General features: G+C 39.4%; 2 protein-coding genes, 1 long non-coding RNA gene and 1 pseudogene across 5 annotated transcripts; 3 read left to right on the forward strand and 1 right to left on the reverse strand.

Annotated features, from left to right (window-relative positions):
• The first annotated feature begins 626 nt into the window (after nucleotides 1-626).
• Nucleotides 627-2,070, forward strand: LOC131689629 (arginine-hydroxylase NDUFAF5, mitochondrial). Its single transcript, XM_058974860.1, has 2 exons — nucleotides 627-1,029; nucleotides 1,168-2,070. Exons 1-2 carry the CDS (start codon nucleotides 902-904, stop codon nucleotides 2,006-2,008), a joined length of 969 nt encoding a protein of 322 aa, XP_058830843.1. The 5' UTR covers nucleotides 627-901; the 3' UTR covers nucleotides 2,009-2,070.
• LOC131689628 (CDK5 and ABL1 enzyme substrate 2) lies at nucleotides 2,018-5,286 on the reverse strand. 2 transcript variants are annotated; one of them, XM_058974859.1, is made up of 5 exons: nucleotides 4,193-5,286; nucleotides 3,412-4,132; nucleotides 3,156-3,340; nucleotides 2,469-2,673; nucleotides 2,018-2,412 (listed from the first exon to the last, which is right to left on the reverse strand). In XM_058974859.1, the coding sequence occupies exons 1-5, from the start codon at nucleotides 4,630-4,632 to the stop codon at nucleotides 2,272-2,274; spliced, it is 1,692 nt and encodes a 563-aa protein (XP_058830842.1). In that variant the 5' UTR covers nucleotides 4,633-5,286; the 3' UTR covers nucleotides 2,018-2,271. The 2 variants fall into 2 exon arrangements, with proteins under 2 accessions (XP_058830842.1, XP_058830841.1); XM_058974858.1 differs by having other exon boundaries at nucleotides 3,156-3,346; nucleotides 4,193-5,279.
• A 1,379-nt stretch (nucleotides 5,287-6,665) lies between these two features.
• On the forward strand, nucleotides 6,666-9,453 carry LOC131693329 (uncharacterized). Of its 2 annotated transcripts, none has more exons than XR_009306215.1 (3): nucleotides 6,666-7,159; nucleotides 7,215-7,604; nucleotides 8,595-9,453. It is a non-coding gene; the product is annotated as an uncharacterized LOC131693329 (long non-coding RNA). The 2 variants fall into 2 exon arrangements; XR_009306216.1 differs by lacking the exon at nucleotides 8,595-9,453 and adding an exon at nucleotides 8,392-8,587.
• Nucleotides 9,454-19,894: 10,441 nt separating this feature from the next.
• LOC131687360 (uncharacterized) lies at nucleotides 19,895-21,280 on the forward strand (annotated as a pseudogene).
• Nucleotides 21,281-21,583: the final 303 nt, after the last annotated feature.

The following is a 21,583-nucleotide window of genomic DNA, read 5'->3' on the forward strand; positions in this document are numbered from 1 at the left end:
AATCCGCTCTTTTAAATGTCTTGATCGCGAATGTTCGTTCCATTCAATGGAAAGGCGTCTTTGGTGAGCATTTTGGATGAATAATTGGTGTAAAAATCGGTATGGTTTTTAAATAACATTTAAAATAAAACTTCGAAAATGTCATCACCGTTTTCTCTGTTTGGGTGAAGTGCGAGTTTCGCAGGTTTCAAAAATCATGCTTGAACTGTTCTCTGTGATTTGCACCTTTAATTCAAACAACCAAACCTACCCAGTATACATCAACCACGGAAACCAGTAATTCCAAGTACACACACGGTTAAATAAAACAACCGGCAGCATAAGTTCTTTTAACTTACTTTTGAGTTGTGCGTCGCTTTCGCACTTATTAGTGTTGTCAAAAACAAAACGAGAGATTCGACTTCGAGTTGTTTGGGGTATACTCAAAATTAGGTAAATTCAACTTAAATTTGAGTATAAAAAACCTATCAATGAGTTGTAATTTTTGCCGTGGTTAAATGGAAACTACCTTCAACACGGTTTACCTAATTTTAAGTTCCCCCACGATACCACGAGATTGAGTCAAAGGAACTCAATTTTAGGTAGTTTTTCGTTTCCGTGCACACAGACCACAAAGGGCGAGATGGACCGTGAACGGTCTCAGCCGTCAAGTAATTGACATAGCAAAGAAAATAAAATAAAATAATTTTGCGATAACATTATGATTTTATAGGTAAAAATACTTCGAATAGAATATGGAATATAACGAATATCCCAAAATTTCCTCATTGGTCCCTTTAAAGAAACGAGGCAATATAATTTGATTTTGTTTTCATCTGTGGTAATAAATATTCAATAATAAGTATTCAGGTGAATTGCTGATACTGATAGCAGCAGATGTTAACTAGTGCTTCTGTCAACAATGTTTCTCGTAACAAAGTTACCCAAAACATTGTTAAACTATATCTTAGCACGCTCATACTGTGTTCCAGTAGTTAGCATTTTCGACAGGAATGTTAAACGACTACAGAGAGAACGGGCCGCCAAAAGGTTTGTGGAAAACAGTAGTTTTATTATCCTAAATCAAGCCGGTACTAACCCTCATTGCTGTTAGATAATTCATTTTGACAGTACTCAGGACTAGAACCTGCCTCAACTTCGCTTATACTAATATTACTATTTTCTTAGAGAGGATGTTGAGCTGTACGATTACATTAAGGATGAAATTGGCTTTCGATTGTCGGATCGAATTTTCGACGTGCAGCGACAGTTTAGGAATGCTGTAGATTTGGGTGCAGGTCGCGGATATGTCACAAATCACGTGCTTGGGGAATCCGTTGAAAAACTAACTGTGGTGGACATGAGCCCAACAATGCTGTCACAGATAAAAGGAACACCGGGGCTTAATTTTAGTGTGCGCGTTTTGGATGAGGAAAAGTTTGACTTTGAAAAAGAAAGTCTCGATTTGGTAGTTTCCAGCTTGAGTCTGCACTGGATTAATGATCTGCCGGCGTGTTTCCGTGCTATAAATGAAGCGCTGGTCCCGGATGGAGTATTCATGGGAACCATGTTTGGTGGAGAGACGCTATATGAACTGAGGTCTTCGCTGCAATTAGCTGAACAAGAACGAAGAGGAGGCCTCTCTCCGCATATATCACCATTTACACAAATAAGAGACGTCGGTATGTTATTAAATCGTTCGAATTTCACTATGCTGACCATCGATACCGATGAAATTGTCGTTGGTTACCCGACAATGTTTGAGCTGATGGGTGACCTGAAGGGAATGGCTGAAAATAATGCTGCATTTAGCCGGCCATTGCATCTAAGCCGAGACGTTATGCTAGCAGCGGCTGCTATATACCAGGATATGTATGGGAAAGAAGACGGAATTGCAGCTACCTTTCAGGTGATTTATTTTGTCGGTTGGAAACCATGTCCCACGCAGCCTAAACCACTGGAACGAGGATCGGCAGATATTTCGTTAAAGGATTTGGCCAAAATAGTTGGACCGAAAAAAAGCAAGTAGTGACGAGTGTTCGTGAATATTTATTATTTTATTGATAATAGAATTAAAGAAAGGAACAAATAGGCGTTTAGAAACATTTCATTATTATGTGGTTTCACTAGTTAATGCGATAAATCAAATTTTTCTCCACATAACCAATCAAAAATTACGTAATTCAATTTTCATGAGCTTAAAGAGCAAACGACCAGTTAAAATATAAAGCGAGGAAACAAAATACCACTAGACAAAATATAGTATTCCCAAGCGAATGTGTCCATTAGGTCTCATGATTCGTACAGCAAACGCTGGTAATGTGGGTGAATTTCGCTGGTTGGAACGTGAAGGCTAAACTCGAGCGCAACTAGCACGGCGAATTCCGATGCAATTAACTCTTTGCGGTTAAGACGAAACAAGCTCTCCGTTTTCTGTAAAATTGAACAAATGCACCAAAAGTGAACATGAAGCAAGGACGTAAACTTACCTCAATCAAACTTTTTAGTACTTCGCCTTTGACATCGTTTAGTTTGGCGCTGAGCAGAAGACAGGCTCCGGCGCAAAGTTTGCGGTTCTCTTTATTGATTAAATTGGATAAAATCAACTTCTCGAAATAAACGTATGCTTGGGAAATAGTAAGGAAGTCGATTCTCGAGTCTAGCTTGTTGATGCGTTTCATTTCGCGTTTTAGGCTGTAAAAATTGGTGAGTCAGAATGAGAAAGTTGTCAACAGTATGTAACCTCGCCCAGTACACGAAACATAGATTTTTCAATCCGGAGTTTCAAGTGACAATGACGGAGCATTCTGTTCGGGTCTTTACAATGAAAACATACTTGTTTTATCACAAAACAAACTGAGATAAAACTCAGACCTTTACAAATAAATGCTACCGAAGTATTTTTATCACTTTTTGCTTTCCTGCTTGTAAATCAATTGAAACCGCTTTATGACATGTGTACTAAAGCTAGCAGAAGCGGTTTTAACCCTTAAACGCACAAATTTCATTTTTCTTTTATGCTCATTTTTCAGGATGGATACGAGCACTATATTCAACAACAATATGCATTTAAGGGTTAAATACTCATGCAAAAGTTAATTCCCAACTTTATGTCTACATGTTTTCTACACCCACTCTTTTCCGCGGCCAAGTGACAGAATGCTCATCAAACTCACCTTCTCAGTTTACTCAGCGTTAGTTGTATGTGAGGGAACTTTTCGCGAAACTTATCGTTTAGTTCCTTCTTTAAGTCTGACGGACGCACGTAATCGATCACTGATGTCATATACGACGTGAACGTTAGTAAAGTTCGATGCTTTCCAGCGATCAATTCAGGGTCGTCTAGGATGTTAGGCGAATACTGAATCTACAAAGGATATAGGCTGTCAAATTTTTTATGATTACTCGCATAAACAACTAGAAGATTCTCACCCCAGAAACGGATGTGAATCCTTCATCAATATCTCCCTTGTCCAAGCTACTCATATTCTGCGAAGGACTGGCGGTAGCGTTTCGATTGTGCATGTCATAGCTATAGTACCGAGCCGCAGCGTGATTTTCCAATGATGCAAAGTTCGTAATCTCAAAACCGCTGCGTGCTGCTTTTTCATGTTTCTTTTCTCGATGATACTGCCGGGAAGGAATCAGCAGATGTCCGTAGGATACCTCCTGGCCTGGTTCTCCTCCCCGTTCAATTCCGAGTAGTCGAAATGCGTCGAACGGCAAGTCATTAAGAGAAGACAGTGGTCTGGTACCGGACGGATTGCGCCGTCTTCCCTCGCGACGAGTCTCACTTCGTGAAGATTTATTCTTATAGTTGGGTAACACCGAGAAAAGAAAGCAAGGTGCGCGTTTAGACGTTAAAATTACGCGATCGTTGCGATAGTTATGATTGCGGCAGAGTTCTGGCGTTATGAATTTAACTTCACGTGCTGCCGGAGTGTTGATTGTGACGTTTCGCCGTCCTTGAATTAAACTTTCAGTGCTGCTATTGTGATGCAACTCTGCTCCTCGTCTGTCATCACCGCTGGCGTTCATCAACAAAGCTCTCTTGACTCCACCACTCCCAGCCCGAAGTGAAGTGGAATTGGCACGAGCCCTTTTGTCCGTTGGATTGTAATGAGTACCTCCATCATTGGGATTTACATTTTCTCTGTGTTAAAGATAACGTAATTCAAGCACCTACATTCAACATCTTTAGAAAAAAAATTACCTATCCTTCAACGGGGTTGAGGCTATTTTGCTATATACCACATTTCCTTCGCTATCAATCCGATGAAACGCATTTCTATCGGAGCTTTTACCAAATGTGCCAGTCCGGGCACGGATTCGTCTCACGGCACCGGTCTGTGCCACGGATCCATTAGCTCCACTCAGGTTGGATTCAAACTGTTCAAAATTGTTGTCCGTAGCCGTCCCAGGTGCGTCAATGTTATCCTCCGATGAATCGTCGAAGTTTGCCGTCCGTACGCCTCCCACATTATTGTTGTTTACGTTTGAATCAATGCCACCAGCACTAGCTCCAGCCCCAGAACCGTGCAACGGTCCTAACTTTGTGTCTCGGTGAGTACCGTCCAAAGAAATGTTGGACAGAAAAGAAATCGCAGCCAATCTACGACGAAAACGGGTCTTGTTGTTCATAGAACTAGCCATGAATCGAAGGGAAACAACGAATGCCGGACTGTGGTTGGTGCCTTAAACTCGATTAATAAGACCAACTTCCACAGCTGGACTCCAATACCACTCAAACGCACCGGAGTAGTCAGCATTCACCCCACAGAAAAAAAATAAGAGTAAGCTTCGGAAGAGAACCATCAGCGATAAGCGCAGTGCAGCTACTATAAACTCTTTTTACTAGGTATCATCTTGCAGCTGGTCGACGGTTCTCGCGTTTCTTGATGTACTTTACTTAAGCTGCCTCCTTTCTTTTTTAGCTGATAACGCAAACTGCTCAATATAAACAACACTTTGCACAATTGTCCCGAAGCCCGTGTCTCACTGCTCAAGTTACATAAAAGAATGCGTTGTTGATATAACAAGGACAAATCCAGCGAAACCTTAAGTTCGAGATAAACAAAAAATGTTGATATTTGATCCTGATTTACTAAAATAAATAAATAATATACGAAAAACTTTTCCTCTATTCACGAAATGACGACTGAACTTTTTTTTGTTTTGTTCTTTTATGTAGGAATCGATTTTTTCAGCTTGAAAAATCGATTTTTTGGCATCTGATCTTTTCGATTCGATGTTTGACAACATCGATTTTATTGATTCAGTAAAATCGGTTTTTGCATCGATTATTCCCGGCTCGATTTTTGACAACATCGATTTTTTTGAATTAAAGAGATCGATGTAGCAAAATCGATTTTATTTTTCAAAATGCTCACTAGTGAATACAGCCCCCTGCTAGGCAGCCATTTTGTCCTAGCCAACATCTGCCTTTGTTAAAATCAAAACAACCCAATGCTATTGCACGGGCGACGTGGGCCTAGATGCAGCTAGGCCCATCATATGTTGACTACTGTCAAAGTCCGTATATCTCCATAGCGGATGACAGGAGTGACACCCTCCTGAGTGAATATGATATAGAGTTTTATCAGGAGGGTGTCACTCCTGTCATCCCGCTATGGAGATATACGGACTTTGACAGTAGTCAACATATGATGAGCCTAGCTGCATCTTGGCCCACGTCGCCCGTGCAATAGCATTGGGTTGTTTTGATTTTAACAAAGGCAGATGTTGGCTAGGACAAAATGGCTGCCTAGCAGGGGGCTGAGTTTTATAGATTTTTCTACGGCTCATGAACGTACACGTCACATGAAACAAACACTACATCACTAGCTGGTGGAAAATAATAAACAAAGAGGGCAAAACCAAATGGAATTGTTTCCAACCAGGAAGCAGAAGTGTTCGTGAGACCTGGCGATACGAACTCAATGCAAATCATGTCACACACAGTACTTGGGGGGTTTGTTTTACTCCAGCTGTTATATGTAAAACTGTCAACCAAATTAAACGTTTGAAAAAGCTCGTCTAAACTATTCATACACGGTCAAATATTGGCACGTCTAATTCAAATGATTTTGCACTTGAATCAGTTTATCATGTATCACTAACAATTGAAGTGATTTAACATTGATTTTCTAAGGATTCATAACTCGTATCAAAATAACCTTGTCTTTGAAAGCTATTCAATGAAAATGATCTTTAAATTGAAGTGAATATCCGTTGAATTCGCACCACTGTACTAATCTATTGAATTTGAATGGTTCCATCTATAATTGCAATTGTCAAACGTGCCGAAACATTAAAGTCTGTAATAGGAGCAAAAATGGAAAAGTTGCATTTCCAAAGTAATGTAGAACGTGAGTATTATATATTGTACTTGTGGTTAATTTATTGAGCAATTATTTGTTCTCAGGTAACATATTTATAATGGGATATACCGTAAGGAATGCGTATATAGTTGAATGCAAGATCTATCAGAAGCAATGTGCAACACATTTAAAATGGAAGTGCTTTGCTGTTGATTTCGTTGATTCTTTGAAATGATCTATTCCAATAGATCGACACATCGCTTTGAAATGCTGGGCAAGTAGTGCGAATCCAACTGCAAATCACTATCACTTTGAGTATTTTTTACCGTGTAGTGGTGCTGAAATAAAAGAGATTATAACTACACTGAACAAAAATTGTTGCGATATAGCATATGATTTGCCATTTGAATGACATAAAAACTCAATGTTGACGATTTCGAACGGCAATCATCTAAAAAATGGTGGATTCAAGATCGAATGACTTCATGTCTGTATTGGAATGAACAGTCTGTGATATTCGAAGGATAGACATAACGCCATATGAATTATTTGCACCCAAAAAAGTAAACGATGGTGCTTATTATTATCATCTCAACTAACAGTAGTTGATCATTCGTGTTTCATCTGTTTCCAGTGTTTGGGCTGGCTCGAATGACAGTCATTTGAAGCGCTTCATGCGTTTGCGAGATAAGTTTTTTCATTATTTCTGTGCAGTCGCAAAAAGTCAGTTCGCGACATCAAAACGTGAAAATACTGCTGCTTGTCATCTTCAATAGCCGTATTTAGTGCAAATAACTAGTCAAAGCCATAGTATGCAAGGCAAAGAGGGAGTACTGGAAAGGGAGTGAAATATACAATAGGTAAAATGTTTCGTAAGTTTGTGCACAGCTAGTTTCACGATCATATTTTTTTTAGGATGGATGCCAAATAGCTGTCAATTGATGACTATGTTGATCGGAACTATTATTCTGGTGAAATGGTGGTACTAACGATTCAATATCGTACGGGAATCACAGCCCTAGGAACCACGAGTCCCGAGATTGTAGTTACAGGTATTCCTATCCCAAGGTTTGGAAAATTTCCACGCGACCGGCACTAGGTGATGGCCAAATCTACTGGTTTCACATAGCCGTCTTAGTCCCTGAATCAGATTCGAGAGCTAGACGGATCGCATGATATGCAACATGAGGAGCCAATGTTCGATCTGCTTTGGTTCTATCCCGATGACCATGGCGGCTGAACTACATTGCCCCACAATGCTGATTACCTTTGGAAATGTACAATCAATTAAACAATCTGACGCAGGTATTTCAGTTTTATTATGGAAGGGTTCAATTTATAGCATTAAGCACTATTTACACTTATCCGATCCGTTTCAGTTCCGTGCACGGACACCAATATTCTTTCATACAAATCAAAAGCGAGCATTCACACTTGTCCGGCACGGCACCGTCCCGGACAAGTGTGCTCACATTTGAAGCGTGTGAAATAATATTGGCATTCGTGCACGGTACTGAACCGTTGCCAAAGCGGATCGGAAAGGTGTTACTTTGACTTTATCGTTATGTTGTTACAATATTCTCTGCACAAAAGTACACTAAAAAATCCAAACGTTAATTCTATTTGTTTCAAACCGCTTAAAATTCATATGAAGAAGAAATGCTATTGTTATCGCACGCACACATACCTTCTATGTGTCAATTGTATAAACTATGTATGCACACACATAAGTTATATGTGCATATTGTTATAGAATGGGGTTTTATGTGCCTAATAATTATGAAATGTGAATGTAAGATTAATATTTCTTGTAAATACACACATTAGGTTTATGTGCCAGTAAATAGTGTCGTAAACGTATTCTTCCGCAATAGTGCAAAAATCTATAAATCAATAGGCATAACGTTTACTTTTTTGAGTGTACTATGATTGTGGTTAATATACAGGTGGCATTCATGACACACGCCTGTTTACGAATATTTTAACGCATGAGAATTTTTTCAAAAAGACATCTGCAATGAGTTACTCTCTTTGTTTACTTTCTCTTTCGATTTTTACGGTGTCACTATAACGCTTTTCACTTATTTTACAGTACAGATCGAAAGACGGTGGTTTTAAGTAGCATATTATGACCAGACTTGAGGGATAAATGTTAAAGTGACCGAATTATTAACAGAAGAGAAAGTAAACAAAGAGAGTAACTCATTGCAGATATGACTTTTTGAAAAAACGCTCAAGAATTGCGTCCCACTATTCACCATTATGCTGTAATAGTGATTTATTTCCTCTTTTCAGAAAACACCAGCACCGCACAAACGTAAGAGATTCTGTGATGGATCAACGTTGCCGCAAGAGTACACTGGTAGCAATAGGTTTGTTCCAGTACCAGGAGAAACTGGAAGTACTCCGGAGAAAATCGTTCCTGTATTATCTTCTTTTCTTTTCCTTCTTCTGGTAGCAAATCGGAGTGAAAAGGAGCAAGAATTTTTTGTTCCGGAGCAACAGGGAGTGACTTCCGTGTACTGGAACAAACCTAATCATTGTTAGCAGAAAGGAAACCACTCTTTTGCGCTCAAGCAAGAAACCAAGTCACCCAGCAATTTTTAAGTTTACCGTAAAACTTGAAGGCACTGAGCTAGATCAGCAACCTCCCGGTGCGATTGTTAAAAGTCGATCAACGATCCAGTAGAATTACGCACTAGACAAGAGAATATGTCCGGAATTACAAATTCTGACTCATCAGAAAAATATCTTTAAAAAAGCACTAGCTCGGAAACGGTATCAATCCAAACTATGAAAAGTTTCGACTGACTCCGACGCAAATTCCGGAAACTTTTCGTTGATTGCGCGAATATTATATTCTGGTACTGCTGGGTAAATTTCACATTGAAGAATAATTCCGTTGCTAGCTGCCATGATTCAGCATCGAGAGATAAGGCTAGTTTACAGTTCGGGAAATGGATCACGGGATTTCGCACGGGATTTGCGTCGGGATTTGATCAGGGAAAATTTCCCGCTGAGATCTCTCCAAACTGTCAAACCAAAAACTCTGCTGCTTCTTAAAAATACAAACAGTATCCAACTTGCAGCGAATTGTAAACTTTATAAAAATACTATTTTCCCCGTCGGAAACAATTTGTGTTGAATTGTTCCCGGCCGAATTTCTGTGTGGAGAGTTTTAAAATCCCGTGATGTTTCCCGCGGTTGGGTTTACACTTCAGGAAAACTGTCATTTTTGTGTAGACTTATTTCCCGTCACGGGATTTGAAATCCCGAGCTCCATTTAAAATACACAGGGACCCAAATCCCGTGACACGTTTTCCGGACTGTAAACTAGCCTATAGAATCTATAGTCGAGATCGAACCAAGAGAGCAAGGCAAACCGTTGTCACTAAACGCCCTAGCACTAAACTAAAACAAGTTATATTACACATAAGACATAACTTTCTCCGCTAAAGGAAGGCAACAAATTTTTACCGTTAAATTTGAATACTGCGTAATTGTCTCTCTTCGTTTACTTTCGTAGTCACCGACGTTACGTAACATGTTTTAACTGAAGAATTTTTTTCGAAGACACGTACCGGGGGAGTAGCGATAAAAAAGTTGTGGTTCAGCCGGAAATGAACTGGATTTCTGGCTGGTTCCAGTTCGTATTCTGGCTCCAGTAACACAACCGATTCTAATTAGCCACTGAAGTCGGAATACGAACTGGAACCAGCCAGAACTCCGGTTCATTTCCGGCTGAGCTTAACTGTGTGCTAAAGCTGTAAGATTGTCATGATGACATTGGTAACGAAACTATATTAAGCAAAGTGTCAAAAGTTTGAATTCAATGTGAGGTTATTTTTTATACTACGTTAGCATGTTACAAGCATTTGGATTGTGTTTTGATGTTTTTAGAATATATTATTTTGATCAATAGTTTTTAAGAAACCAATAACAATAAATTACGTTTGCAAAATGCAATAAACTGTTTCAATAATAATTATATATGTACAACCAATTCCTTGATTTGAACTGATCTTCTGCTTAAAACCAAATATATATCGTCTTGTTCTTTGAGCAACTTTCATTCAACTTTGCGATGACATTTATGCTAAGAAATAATGGAAGTATTTCGATTTTCTGATTTGGTATATACGCTGAATATGGGGATGTCTTATCAAATTCGACGTTTTAGTTATTGTAAAGTTAATGTTAACATTTCAATCTTGATCGGTTGTTGCTTTGCAATGCGAAACTTTTGCTTCTATTTTCTGAATGTCTATCATTTGATACTTGCATACAAGGGTGTAAAGTAACTGGCAACAAAAATCAAAAGGCTGTCATCCAAAACACAACTGACAAATGTTAAAGGGCCGGGTCATATTGAAAATCATTCGGAATAACGCTTCAGTTTTGGTACAGTGTACTAGAACCCGGTCAAACAAGGGGCGTGACACTTCCAATAAATTATAAAATATTATAAATTTATAATGTTTTCGTAGAATTATAGCGACATTATAATTTTATACACTTTATAAGCAAATATTGCATTGAGGAATTTTCGAACTTGTTTTCGAACTTATTCTTAGTGTGCGCTGGATTTGCTATTTTTTATTGTTTACATCTGACGTCGAAACCAAATCGTTTTTCAAAATTAAATACCGTAGGTCGGCTTAGATCCCAAGTGCGGTCGATCTCGTTATTGTGACCATCAATATTCATTCTATCGGCAGTAAAGCGAAGCATGTCAAAAAAAAGTTGTGCATAAACTGGAGCTTTTGAGGCCGTAGTTTCAAAGGCAGGAGCGGGAGCTACCGAATTAGGGTAAGTATTGATACCTTGATGCTTGTAAGTAGCAAACTAATTATTTTAAACTGTTGTACGAGCGAGATCTAACAGTCGAAGTAAAGATGCCATTGCCAAAGAAATGTACGATGCTAGAACAATCAAAATTTTTCCCACGGGTAGACACCATCAAATTTGTATACTGACAAGGTAATATATGCGGGTTTCATGGAATTTCTTTTGGACTCAATTTTTTGCTCTAGGGCTTCAGAAATTTACCAACTTCTATAGCCAAAACTGGCATGTCATTGACAGGGGATGCAGGAGCTAAAAATACGCCAAAGACCATCAAGTTATCTGCCTGTCGGCCAGAACTGGATTTATTATACCAATATGCGGAAGGATCACCAAGTTGCAAGGAAAGGAAATCGCCGAATAAAACGGAAGCAAAGTCAAATATCCAGGCAAGACTGATAACAGTGCTTTGTGAAAGTAAGTATTGTCTCATAAGAACTTTGTGATAGTGAGACTTAAGTTGCTTGATTTTAGCTCGTTCATCGTCATCGGAAGACCGAGAAACTCGGCGAAAATATACCTTCCGCTCACATCTCGATCGGGTTCATCCTAATTGTATAAAATTAATCATATTATTAAGATAAAATAGTGTTTGAAAGAGTCGAAAAGTTTTATTTATTGGTTATTCGTTGCCCCTTTTTATTAATACAGAGCATATCGCAATGCCCTGGAGTAGTCTAAAAATTTATTTGGATTAAAAACGTCCGGTTTATGAGCGATCACGTTTTCTTTTTTTCATTCATTTCGTTTATTTGATAGGCACAAATGCGTTAGCTTGGCGGTGCACATTTCTTTTGTTTTTACATTTTTGATATCTTAAAACTAGGAGGTTACAATGTTGAAATATTTTTTTTACTAAAGAATAGAAAGTTTACAGCTATCTTAAGACTAGAAATAAGATTCAATATACAAGAGAGGGCCAAAATGATCACGTTTTCATCAATGTCTCGGTCCATGTATTTGAAGATTTTTTGTGTAAACCTTAAACACTCCTTTTGCAGCACATGCTGCATCGAACTTCAAGTGATAACGGAGAAACTGTGTTCACGTTGTCGACTAGCAATATCGGAGGAAACCTCCAGATTGTTTTCTTCGGTCCGCATAGTGGCGATAGCTGCTGGTCTCAATTTAGTAAATTGCCGAGACAGGCATTAACAGGTATTCCCCGCTCATTGCATCACAATCGAGGTCCGATTTTTTACAAACGGTCTATTTGGTTGATGAGGGTAAATTTATAGAATTTCATCTGAAAAGGCGCAACGTTTGTTCCCATGCATTCGTAATCACTTATGTGGTTTTTGTTTGAGGCGAAACTGAGTCCGTTCGTAACCCCAACTACTGTCAAAATGTATGAACTGACAGCGGTTGGGGTTAGAACCTGACTCAGTTTCAGGTTCAAGCGAAATCGCCATTAGACGCCAAAGTGGAGAATCTAGGAATGGGCGATGTCGATGCGATTTTTTCAAAATCGATTTTTTCAGCTTGAAAAATCGATTTTTCGTATCCGATCTTTTCGGTTCGATGTTTGACAACATCGATTTTATTGATTCAATAAAATCGATTTGGTGAAATCGATTTTTCTTTCAAAGAAATGGTGACCTCTTTTTAGTTTTTACTCGAGGCAAAAATTGAGCGCGAGGTCAGAAATCTGTACTAGTCTGTGGATTATAACAGAAAACTGTGGAAATCTGTGCATTAAAAGAGAAAACTGGAAATCTGCGTGGTTTTAAAAATCTGTGCAGAACATTGAAAATCTGTGAAGCAGACTAATCTGGCATCCCTGACCAACTTAGACAGAGATGCCAGATTTGCAGACATGTCTGCAAATTCGCAGACTTAATTTTAGCTGCAGATTTTTTCGATGACGCAGATATTTGCAGATTTTTTGTTTAATTCAGATATTTGCAGATTTTTTAGTTTGGTTGCAGATATTTACAGATTTTTGTATATAAAGGCTTTTGGTTACACCAGTTTTCCTGACATTTTTTGTTCTTCCTAGACTATAAAATTATTATTGCAGACATTTGAAAAAAATATCTGGCATCTCTGGACGGGAATATTTTTATCATTAGTTTTACATTGTGCGAGCTTGTGATCAATTTTCGTTGTATGTTCATCTAAATCTATTCAAAGTAAGTTATCCAAACGGACGAGTATTAAAAATACCGATTTGATCGGTGGAGCAAGACGAATCTTTTTCCAATGATTTCAGGCAATTTTCGATTTTGGATAGCAGATATCATGATTCTCGTCATAAGACATTTCATATTAAAGTTTCCGATCGGCACAAGTGGTGGTTTCTTTTGTGGAACTTCATTGACAGTTTGTCCTTCACTGGCACCTATCCCTGATCCAGGTAGTATATTTCTGCGCTCTGGAAACACCCGTCGGGATTGAACCTATGTTGCCGCGCAAATGAGTTAATTATACAATGTCAGCAGTGCATAAGAAATGCATCACTGCTACGCGTAGGGAAGGTTGATGTTGATCTTAAAAACCCGAAAATGAAATGAAAAGAACACAGAAAAAGGGATCACTGTCTATTTATCAACCTCCCGCGCCTAATATACATAAGCGTGCCATACGCAGTCCGATTAGCTAGCTTTGGGTTTTTCCTTCTCACTTACTCTGCGGTTAGGATAGTAATAAAATCTTAGAAAGCGGTACAAATGTAACCGCATATTTTGTGAGCCCTTGCGGGACTGGACTAGGATTGAATAGCAGGAATCCGTATTGTGGTTAAATACGTCAGTCTTGAAGAGGCAGGGCCAAATATATAAGTAAACAAATAGGAATTGCGCCCTTCTAAGGCCATAGGAAATCTACACCGTATCTCAGGAGAATAGGGAAAAACTTAAGGACTAAAAGGGACAAATTTTCCCGTAGCGATACATGAATCGCGCGGGCAACATGTAGCTTTAAGATAACTTTTGTAAATATTTTCTGAATAAATTAAGTTTCAAGTTTCAAAGTGATTCACAGTGCTTCTTTAACTAACGAAAGAAAATCAAGTTTGAAAGTTCTAAAACTCCAGACGTCCTCCTAAGAAAGAAAACCCAACCACGGAAGCAGGACCACAGCCCAAGGAATATTAGGTGAGATATAAAGTCCACGGCCTCGCTCTGGTAAGCAAAGTGTTGGGAAAACATTCCCGTTGTTTCATGGTGGCTCCAGAGAGGAGCACTGGAGAGTGATAGTTGAAATCTATCACTGAACACTGAAACTTCCGGACAGTCGAAACCTGGCCGATAACCAGAAATAGTGTGATAAGTATAAACGGTGTACAGCATAGAAAACATTCTCCCAGGATTAAGTGCGATTAGGGAGGTTGCGCGGATGAAGTGGCAGCTTCTGAGGATACAAATGTAAACTAAAGTTCTAATACAGTGTTACAAATACAAGATCCATAGAAAGTAAACATACATACCAAGTATATAGTGACTAGTAGAAAGTATAAGAGACGCAGCAGACACCTTAGACAAGGGGAATTTGCTGAACCTTTTGACAGCACGCATATTAACACTGATAGACGTGGGTGCGGGGAATCTACATTTGATGCAGTCTGACATTTGTAGTAGTGTTGTGATGTAAAACGTTGGATAACTATCCGTGAAAACGCAAAAGTTGAGTAGTGTTTCTTCACGGAAAACTGGAGACAAAAGTTATGTTTTACTGCAACTAGTTAATAGGAAGGAAGAACACAGTCGGTCTCGCGCCGGCACCTGCAGATTAGAAGAACACAGTCGGTCTCGCGCCGGCACCTGCAGATTGGAAGAACACCGTCGGTATCGCACCGGCACCTGCGGACTACGAAGAACACCGTCGGTCCAACACAGAAAAGGAAACAAGTAAGCTAATTTTAAGAGCGTAGTTATGGAGTATAATTTTGTACAAAATCCAAATGGCAACTGTCGCCTATGTGTTAAAGCTAATGATGTAGACAATATGGTGGCCTGCGACGATTGCGATCGCTGGTTCCACCTGAGTTGCGTAGGGTTGAAACATAAGCCAAAGAAGAGCGAGCTTTGGCTTTGTAGGAAGTGCCAGGCTATTAGAGACTCTCTCGCGGAGAAAGAGAGGCAATTAAGAAAATTTAAAGAGAGAAGTCAATTAGAAAATCCCCAAGCGGAAATTTTTGACTTAATAATTCAAAAAATTAATAAAATCAACGTCGGTAACCAGACTACCGCAAATAAGTACGCCCTAAGGCAGTCCCTAATGGACTTGCCTTATTTTGATGGGTCCTGTAAGATGTGGCCCAGATTTAAACAAACCTTCTACGAAACAACTCGTGAAGGGGAATTCACTGATTTAGAAAACCTGCATCGATTGCAAAGATGCTTGAAGGGAGGCGCACTACAAGCAGTTAACGCGCTGCTTTTAGACTCGCGCAACGTTAACAAAATTATCCAAAAATTAGAGGATCAGTTCGGAAGCATCGAACTGATATATTCAGGCCTTTTACGAGACGTGTTAGAAATTAGGAATCCACGTTTCGAACAACCACAAACCATGGTAGACTTCGTATCTCGAATTGGTAACCTCGTCACCAATATGGACTGTTTGGGACGTAAGGAATGTCTCAATGACCAACGTTTAGTCCGTGATTTAGTCAGCAGGTTACCACAGGGACTGCACTTAAAATGGCTAACTCATGTTAATGAGGAAAGGGCGCTTTCAACCACTGCAAATCCCTTTGTCGCTCCAACGGTAAGCGATTTATTTGATTGGTTACAGCCCCAGCAAAAGCTAGCTACCATGTTGATAGCTGAGCGGGGATTACAAGACGATAAACCCGTTAGAATAGAAAAATCTAACAGGATTAATTATCACGCTACAAGCTACCAAAAGTGCTTGTTATGCGAGCTTGACCACAGGATAATAGATTGTGGTAAATTTAGAGAACTCTCTCCCGACCAACGGAGGAAGATCGTTAAGGAGAAGAATTTATGCTTTTCGTGCTGCAGACCGAATCACTCGGTAAAGAATTGTAGAACCACTAAAATTTGTAACATAGAAGGGTGCAAAAGTAGACATCACCAACTGTTACATGTTATAGCACAAGAAAAAAGGTCTGATGAAAGCGACAATGAAAATATAAATTACCACCATTCTGGTAAAATAATCCATTATCAAATAATTCCCGTCACTCTTAAGAACGGACCGCATGAAGTAGAAACATTTGCCTTCATGGATACAGGGTCCTCAGTAAGTCTGGTACAAAGTGACATAGTAGAAAAACTACATTTAAAAGGAATTGAACGTCCTATGACATTAGCATGGACGAATGGTAAGACTCAAAAAGAAAAATCGAGTCAAGAAATTCGTATGAAAATAAGAGGTCAGTTTGATAAAACTTATTCGTTAAATGGCTTGAGAACGATAAAGCAATTATCGTTACCTACTCAAACTCAAGCGCGAAACAAACTGATTAACAAATACTCTTACTTAGAAAGTACAGAGTTACCGCATTATGAAAATGCAACTCCTACATTATTACTTGGATTGCCACATGCGTACTTAATGACTGGATTAGAGGAAAAATCCAGAGGGTTCAATGAACCGGTAGCTAAGAAAACTAAATTAGGTTGGGTTCTTCATGGCGCAACACAACGTGGAAAGTTTTCGCCAAAGCATGATGTAGGTCCAAAAAGGGAAAACAAAAAAGAAATGATCCTAAGTCATTTCTGTATTGAATCTGTCAGGGTCAAAGAACCTGAGAAGCCGTTCATCCCAAAGGGCGATGAACAGGCAGAGAAAACAAAGTATGACGATACTTCAGGTCGTTTTCTAAGGTTGGAACAAGGGTTAGGTAGAAAGCCCTACCGACAAACAAAACAGAAAGAATATTTTAAAAACAAATATTCAAATTTTGAAATGAAACAAGTCGTGTCGGGCGTTGACCCGCAGACTTATACTTTATCGACAACACGTGTTTTGCCAACACACCCTAAAAATGTTAAGAATAAGAATAAGGCACATGAAAGATTGAATTGCCATAAAATTGAAGACAGAAAACAAAAGACCAAAGAGCGAGAGAAAACAAAGGCAGACGCTGCCGTAAATAAACAAATTTGGCTGGGTATTGATTCCAGAACTAGATCACATACCAGATCAGCAGTAAAATTAGTGGGATCGGATTTCAATCCTCCAAACAAAAATCAGCCGGAACTTATCAGGAATAAAAACCAGGCGCTTAAGCAGGTACCTTTTCCGCAAAACATAAATGATGAAGGGTACAAGAAACACTTTATCGAAACGTTGAATGATATAAAAGAACCTTATGTCTACCGCACACGCAAGCGGGTAGACATTGGGAAAACTAAACAAATGGTGGAAGGAATACTACCACCAAACCCTAGGAAAATGAAGAGCATAACTAGACCTCGTACAAGGGCCAAAGCACTTCCAAGTAGGTGCGCTGATACTCTTCGTATCAGTAGATCAAGTACCAACCTGACGTTTAATGAACAGTTTCGAAGAACTTGTAGTTAAATAGAATAACGTCATGATTTACACCCGTAAGAATAATACTAAGATTTTTGCGCGGTAAAGCGATAATTTGAGTAAACCACTAGGATGATTTACGGGCCCTGGAATGTTGCCGCGCAAATGAGTTAATTATACAATGTCAGCAGTGCATAAGAAATGCATCACTGCTACGCGTAGGGAAGGTTGATGTTGATCTTAAAAACCCGAAAATGAAATGAAAAGAACACAGAAAAAGGGATCACTGTCTATTTATCAACCTCCCGCGCCTAATATACATAAGCGTGCCATACGCAGTCCGATTAGCTAGCTTTGGGTTTTTCCTTCTCACTTACTCTGCGGTTAGGATAGTAATAAAATCTTAGAAAGCGGTACAAATGTAACCGCATATTTTGTGAGCCCTTGCGGGACTGGACTAGGATTGAATAGCAGGAATCCGTATTGTGGTTAAATACGTCAGTCTTGAAGAGGCAGGGCCAAATATATAAGTAAACAAATAGGAATTGCGCCCTTCTAAGGCCATAGGAAATCTACACCGTATCTCAGGAGAATAGGGAAAAACTTAAGGACTAAAAGGGACAAATTTTCCCGTAGCGATATATGAATCGCGCGGGCAACATGTAGCTTTAAGATAACTTTTGTAAATATTTTCTGAATAAATTAAGTTTCAAGTTTCAAAGTGATTCACAGTGCTTCTTTAACTAACGAAAGAAAATCAAGTTTGAAAGTTCTAAAACTCCAGACGTCCTCCTAAGAAAGAAAACCCAACCACGGAAGCAGGACCACAGCCCAAGGAATATTAGGTGAGATATAAAGTCCACGGCCTCGCTCTGGTAAGCAAAGTGTTGGAAAAACATTCCCGTTGTTTCAACCTAAAAATAAACATTCATCAATCACGGTAGCGAAAGCATGGACGAGATACTAACGGGAACTGATTTTTACGCGGAACTCTGTGCTACTGGAACACTTGCCACCGACACAGAAGTGTTACAATTATTGTTTCCGTGTTCTTCCGGTTAGAACAGTACTCTTTCTTGCGCACTTTGTTCACAAATGTTGAGTTAGGATGGATCACTACATCGCCCATTATGGTGTTCCCCATTTCCTGCAGGTTGTTGAGATCCGTCAGCATGTCAATTGGAATACCATTTTGTATAATGCACATTTCCTGCTGCAGACAGGATCCGAGCTCTAGGGTGAATGCGTTTGATCTGCGACCGTTTAAGTTTTATTTTTATCATGCGTGCTTCAAAATACTTTGAGGGAAATCGGTAGGTTGGAACGTCTCGGACAGCCACTAAAGTAGCAAAAAGGCGTTAGGCTGTTTTATGTCTACAAATAACTCACCCCGGTGCAACGGCACGTCGTAGTGAGCTGAATTGCCGTTAGTTCATATACAATAAGACGTACTGGTATCTGGTTTGAACGGTGTATTGCTGCTGATCTTGGAAATACGCTTCCTGAAGGATCTGAGCAACACAATCTGTTGTTGATTTGTGGGTTCTAAACTGTAATTGTTATGGTTCTTTTTTGAGGGTTTATTGGTAGCTGCTGGATGCGAAGTTGCTTTTGATGTTTTGCTGCTGTTGAATATTGAAACTGGTTATTCGATACAGAATGTTGGATTGTTTGGGTAGGTATAACGGTTGTACACGAAATTATAAATTTTTTGGACGTGTATTTTCTTCCCGGTCGATGAAGTGTTGAGGACATACGGCTGTAGAGTGGGCATCTTTTCGTTCAGCTGTTGTGCGACGAAAAATTTTTACCACGCGTTTGATTAGCTATACTTGGTAATTTTTTAATTACTTCCGTCCCGCGGGAGAAATGGATTCTCGGCAAAAAATGTAAAAATATTTGAGTACTTACCATTTTTCTTTGAAGAAACACCATTTTTTCATTGTTTAATCACACGCGTAGGCAACTATGGTAACGCTTGTTCGAATTTTTTTTTCGAACTTTCAACGCTTCGAATACAGTTATAACTTTTATTGACTTATTTGACGTCTAGGACACCAACACAGTTGCAATGTGTATAGACAACATACATATAACGCTATGTTTTCAATTCGCCATCTGATTTAACCTCATTTGGCAAAAAAACTACCCGATTTAACCTCAATCTCGCACTAACACCACTCCACATAGATTAGTCAATAGGCAATTATAAATTAATATAAAGGGATATAAATAATATAAAACGAGGTGAAATATTTTTATAAAAGAGTGTCACGCCCTTGGCAACAACACTGAAGGTAGTATCATAATCTACTGCCTGATTTGGAAGCAAACGGAAGAGATTGTGGAGCTGTTGAAGAGTAAACGGATTGATTGTGAGCCGTATCATGCGTGTCTTTCGCTGAAGCAGAGGCGAGAGGTAATCCAAAGCTTTGTCCGAGACTGCATTCAGATTATAGGCTACGATAGCTTTCGGAATGGGAATCGACAAACCGGATGTTGGACTGATCATTCACTATGGTACGTCGAAGGATTTAGAAAGTTATTATCAGGAAGGCGATAGAGCTGCCCGGGATGGACAACCATCCAAGTGTATTATGTTTTGGAGTCGCGCTGATTTCAAAAGACATGAGCTACTACGAGAAGATAATCAGGGATCGACGAGAGCGATAATTATGATTTTAGTAAAGACATGGAACATTTGTTGTAAGCTATCGAAGGTGGTGATACAGGTATTGTGCTGCCGATCGCACTGCTGCGCGGCTCCAAAAGCAAGAAACTATGATCATTACTTGAAAATACCTGTCACGGTCTCGGGAAGTCACGAGATGAGGACCGGTGGAAAGCATTGACCGTTTTGCTTGAAAGAAAAGGATGTTTTTCAAGAATGGAATACATGTGACTAGTTTACTTTTATTCGCATGTTCGAGCGCAAGCACTGTATGTACAACATCGGACTTTCAAAGCCAGCCAAAGGTTCTCGTATACTGGAGCAATCAGTTGTGCAAAAGCAGGACTTTATTCAGGATATGGTGAAGATTCTCTTGAAAAAGCGCTCCGAACTGGCCACCGCTTACGAATGTATGCCCTATGTGATTGCTTCGAATCAAGCCCTTCACCAGATGGCTACCATTGGACCGCTGAATTTGGAGGAAATGAAGCATGCCAAGTTAGATGAGTTCTCTGATATTATGATTCAAAAATTTGGCAAAGAATTTTTGTCCTCCATTCAGCAAAAACTGAACTTTTCACCTGGTACTGTAACAGCAGTGATGGATTGTCTGTCATGCAGCGGGATTTGAAGCGGAGCCCACTGTAAGTTATCACCAACCCAGCAAACAACTTGGAACCTCTGGTTAGAGTGTCGCTCAGTGGCGGATATTGCCAAGCTTCGAGGCTTGTTAGAGACATCGATTGCTAGCTATTTATATGAGGCAATCAAACATGGTTTTCCTTTCTGCTGGCAAGAATTCGCCCGAGTGGACGTCGATCGTAGGTCGTTTGAACACATTAAATCGAATCTTCCATCCGCTCTAGATTGCATCAAGCTAACTGATATTAAAAACCAATGCCCCCCATATGTTACATTCGATTAAATTAATTTGGTACTGGCATATGTTCACGTAAGGCAACACCTACAATACATGTTCAGTTGGAAAATGATATTCAAGGTGCTTAGAGTTAAATAAAAGAAATAAAAGAATAAAAGCTCCTTGATAATATTACTCCAGCGACTACAGTAAAACCCGTTCCACTCGCGAATAATCTTTGAGGTGATGAAGACGACGATGATTTATCTGTGGGAGAAAGAGAAATCAAAAGTCCCAAATGACCGAATGTTTTAGAATTGATGACGAGGAAGAAGATTTTGATCTGGATAAAATTGCTGCGCTGAAACAGGCAGTGATAAAAGGCGGTGATGCGTCCTTTGGCGGTCATGTTTCAAATATTTTTTTTAGTTAAAATATGATTGAAGATAAACCGGGATTCTT

Source organism: Topomyia yanbarensis, chromosome 3 (genome assembly GCF_030247195.1).
Source record: "Topomyia yanbarensis strain Yona2022 chromosome 3, ASM3024719v1, whole genome shotgun sequence".
NCBI classification, from domain to species: domain Eukaryota; kingdom Metazoa; phylum Arthropoda; class Insecta; order Diptera; family Culicidae; genus Topomyia; species Topomyia yanbarensis.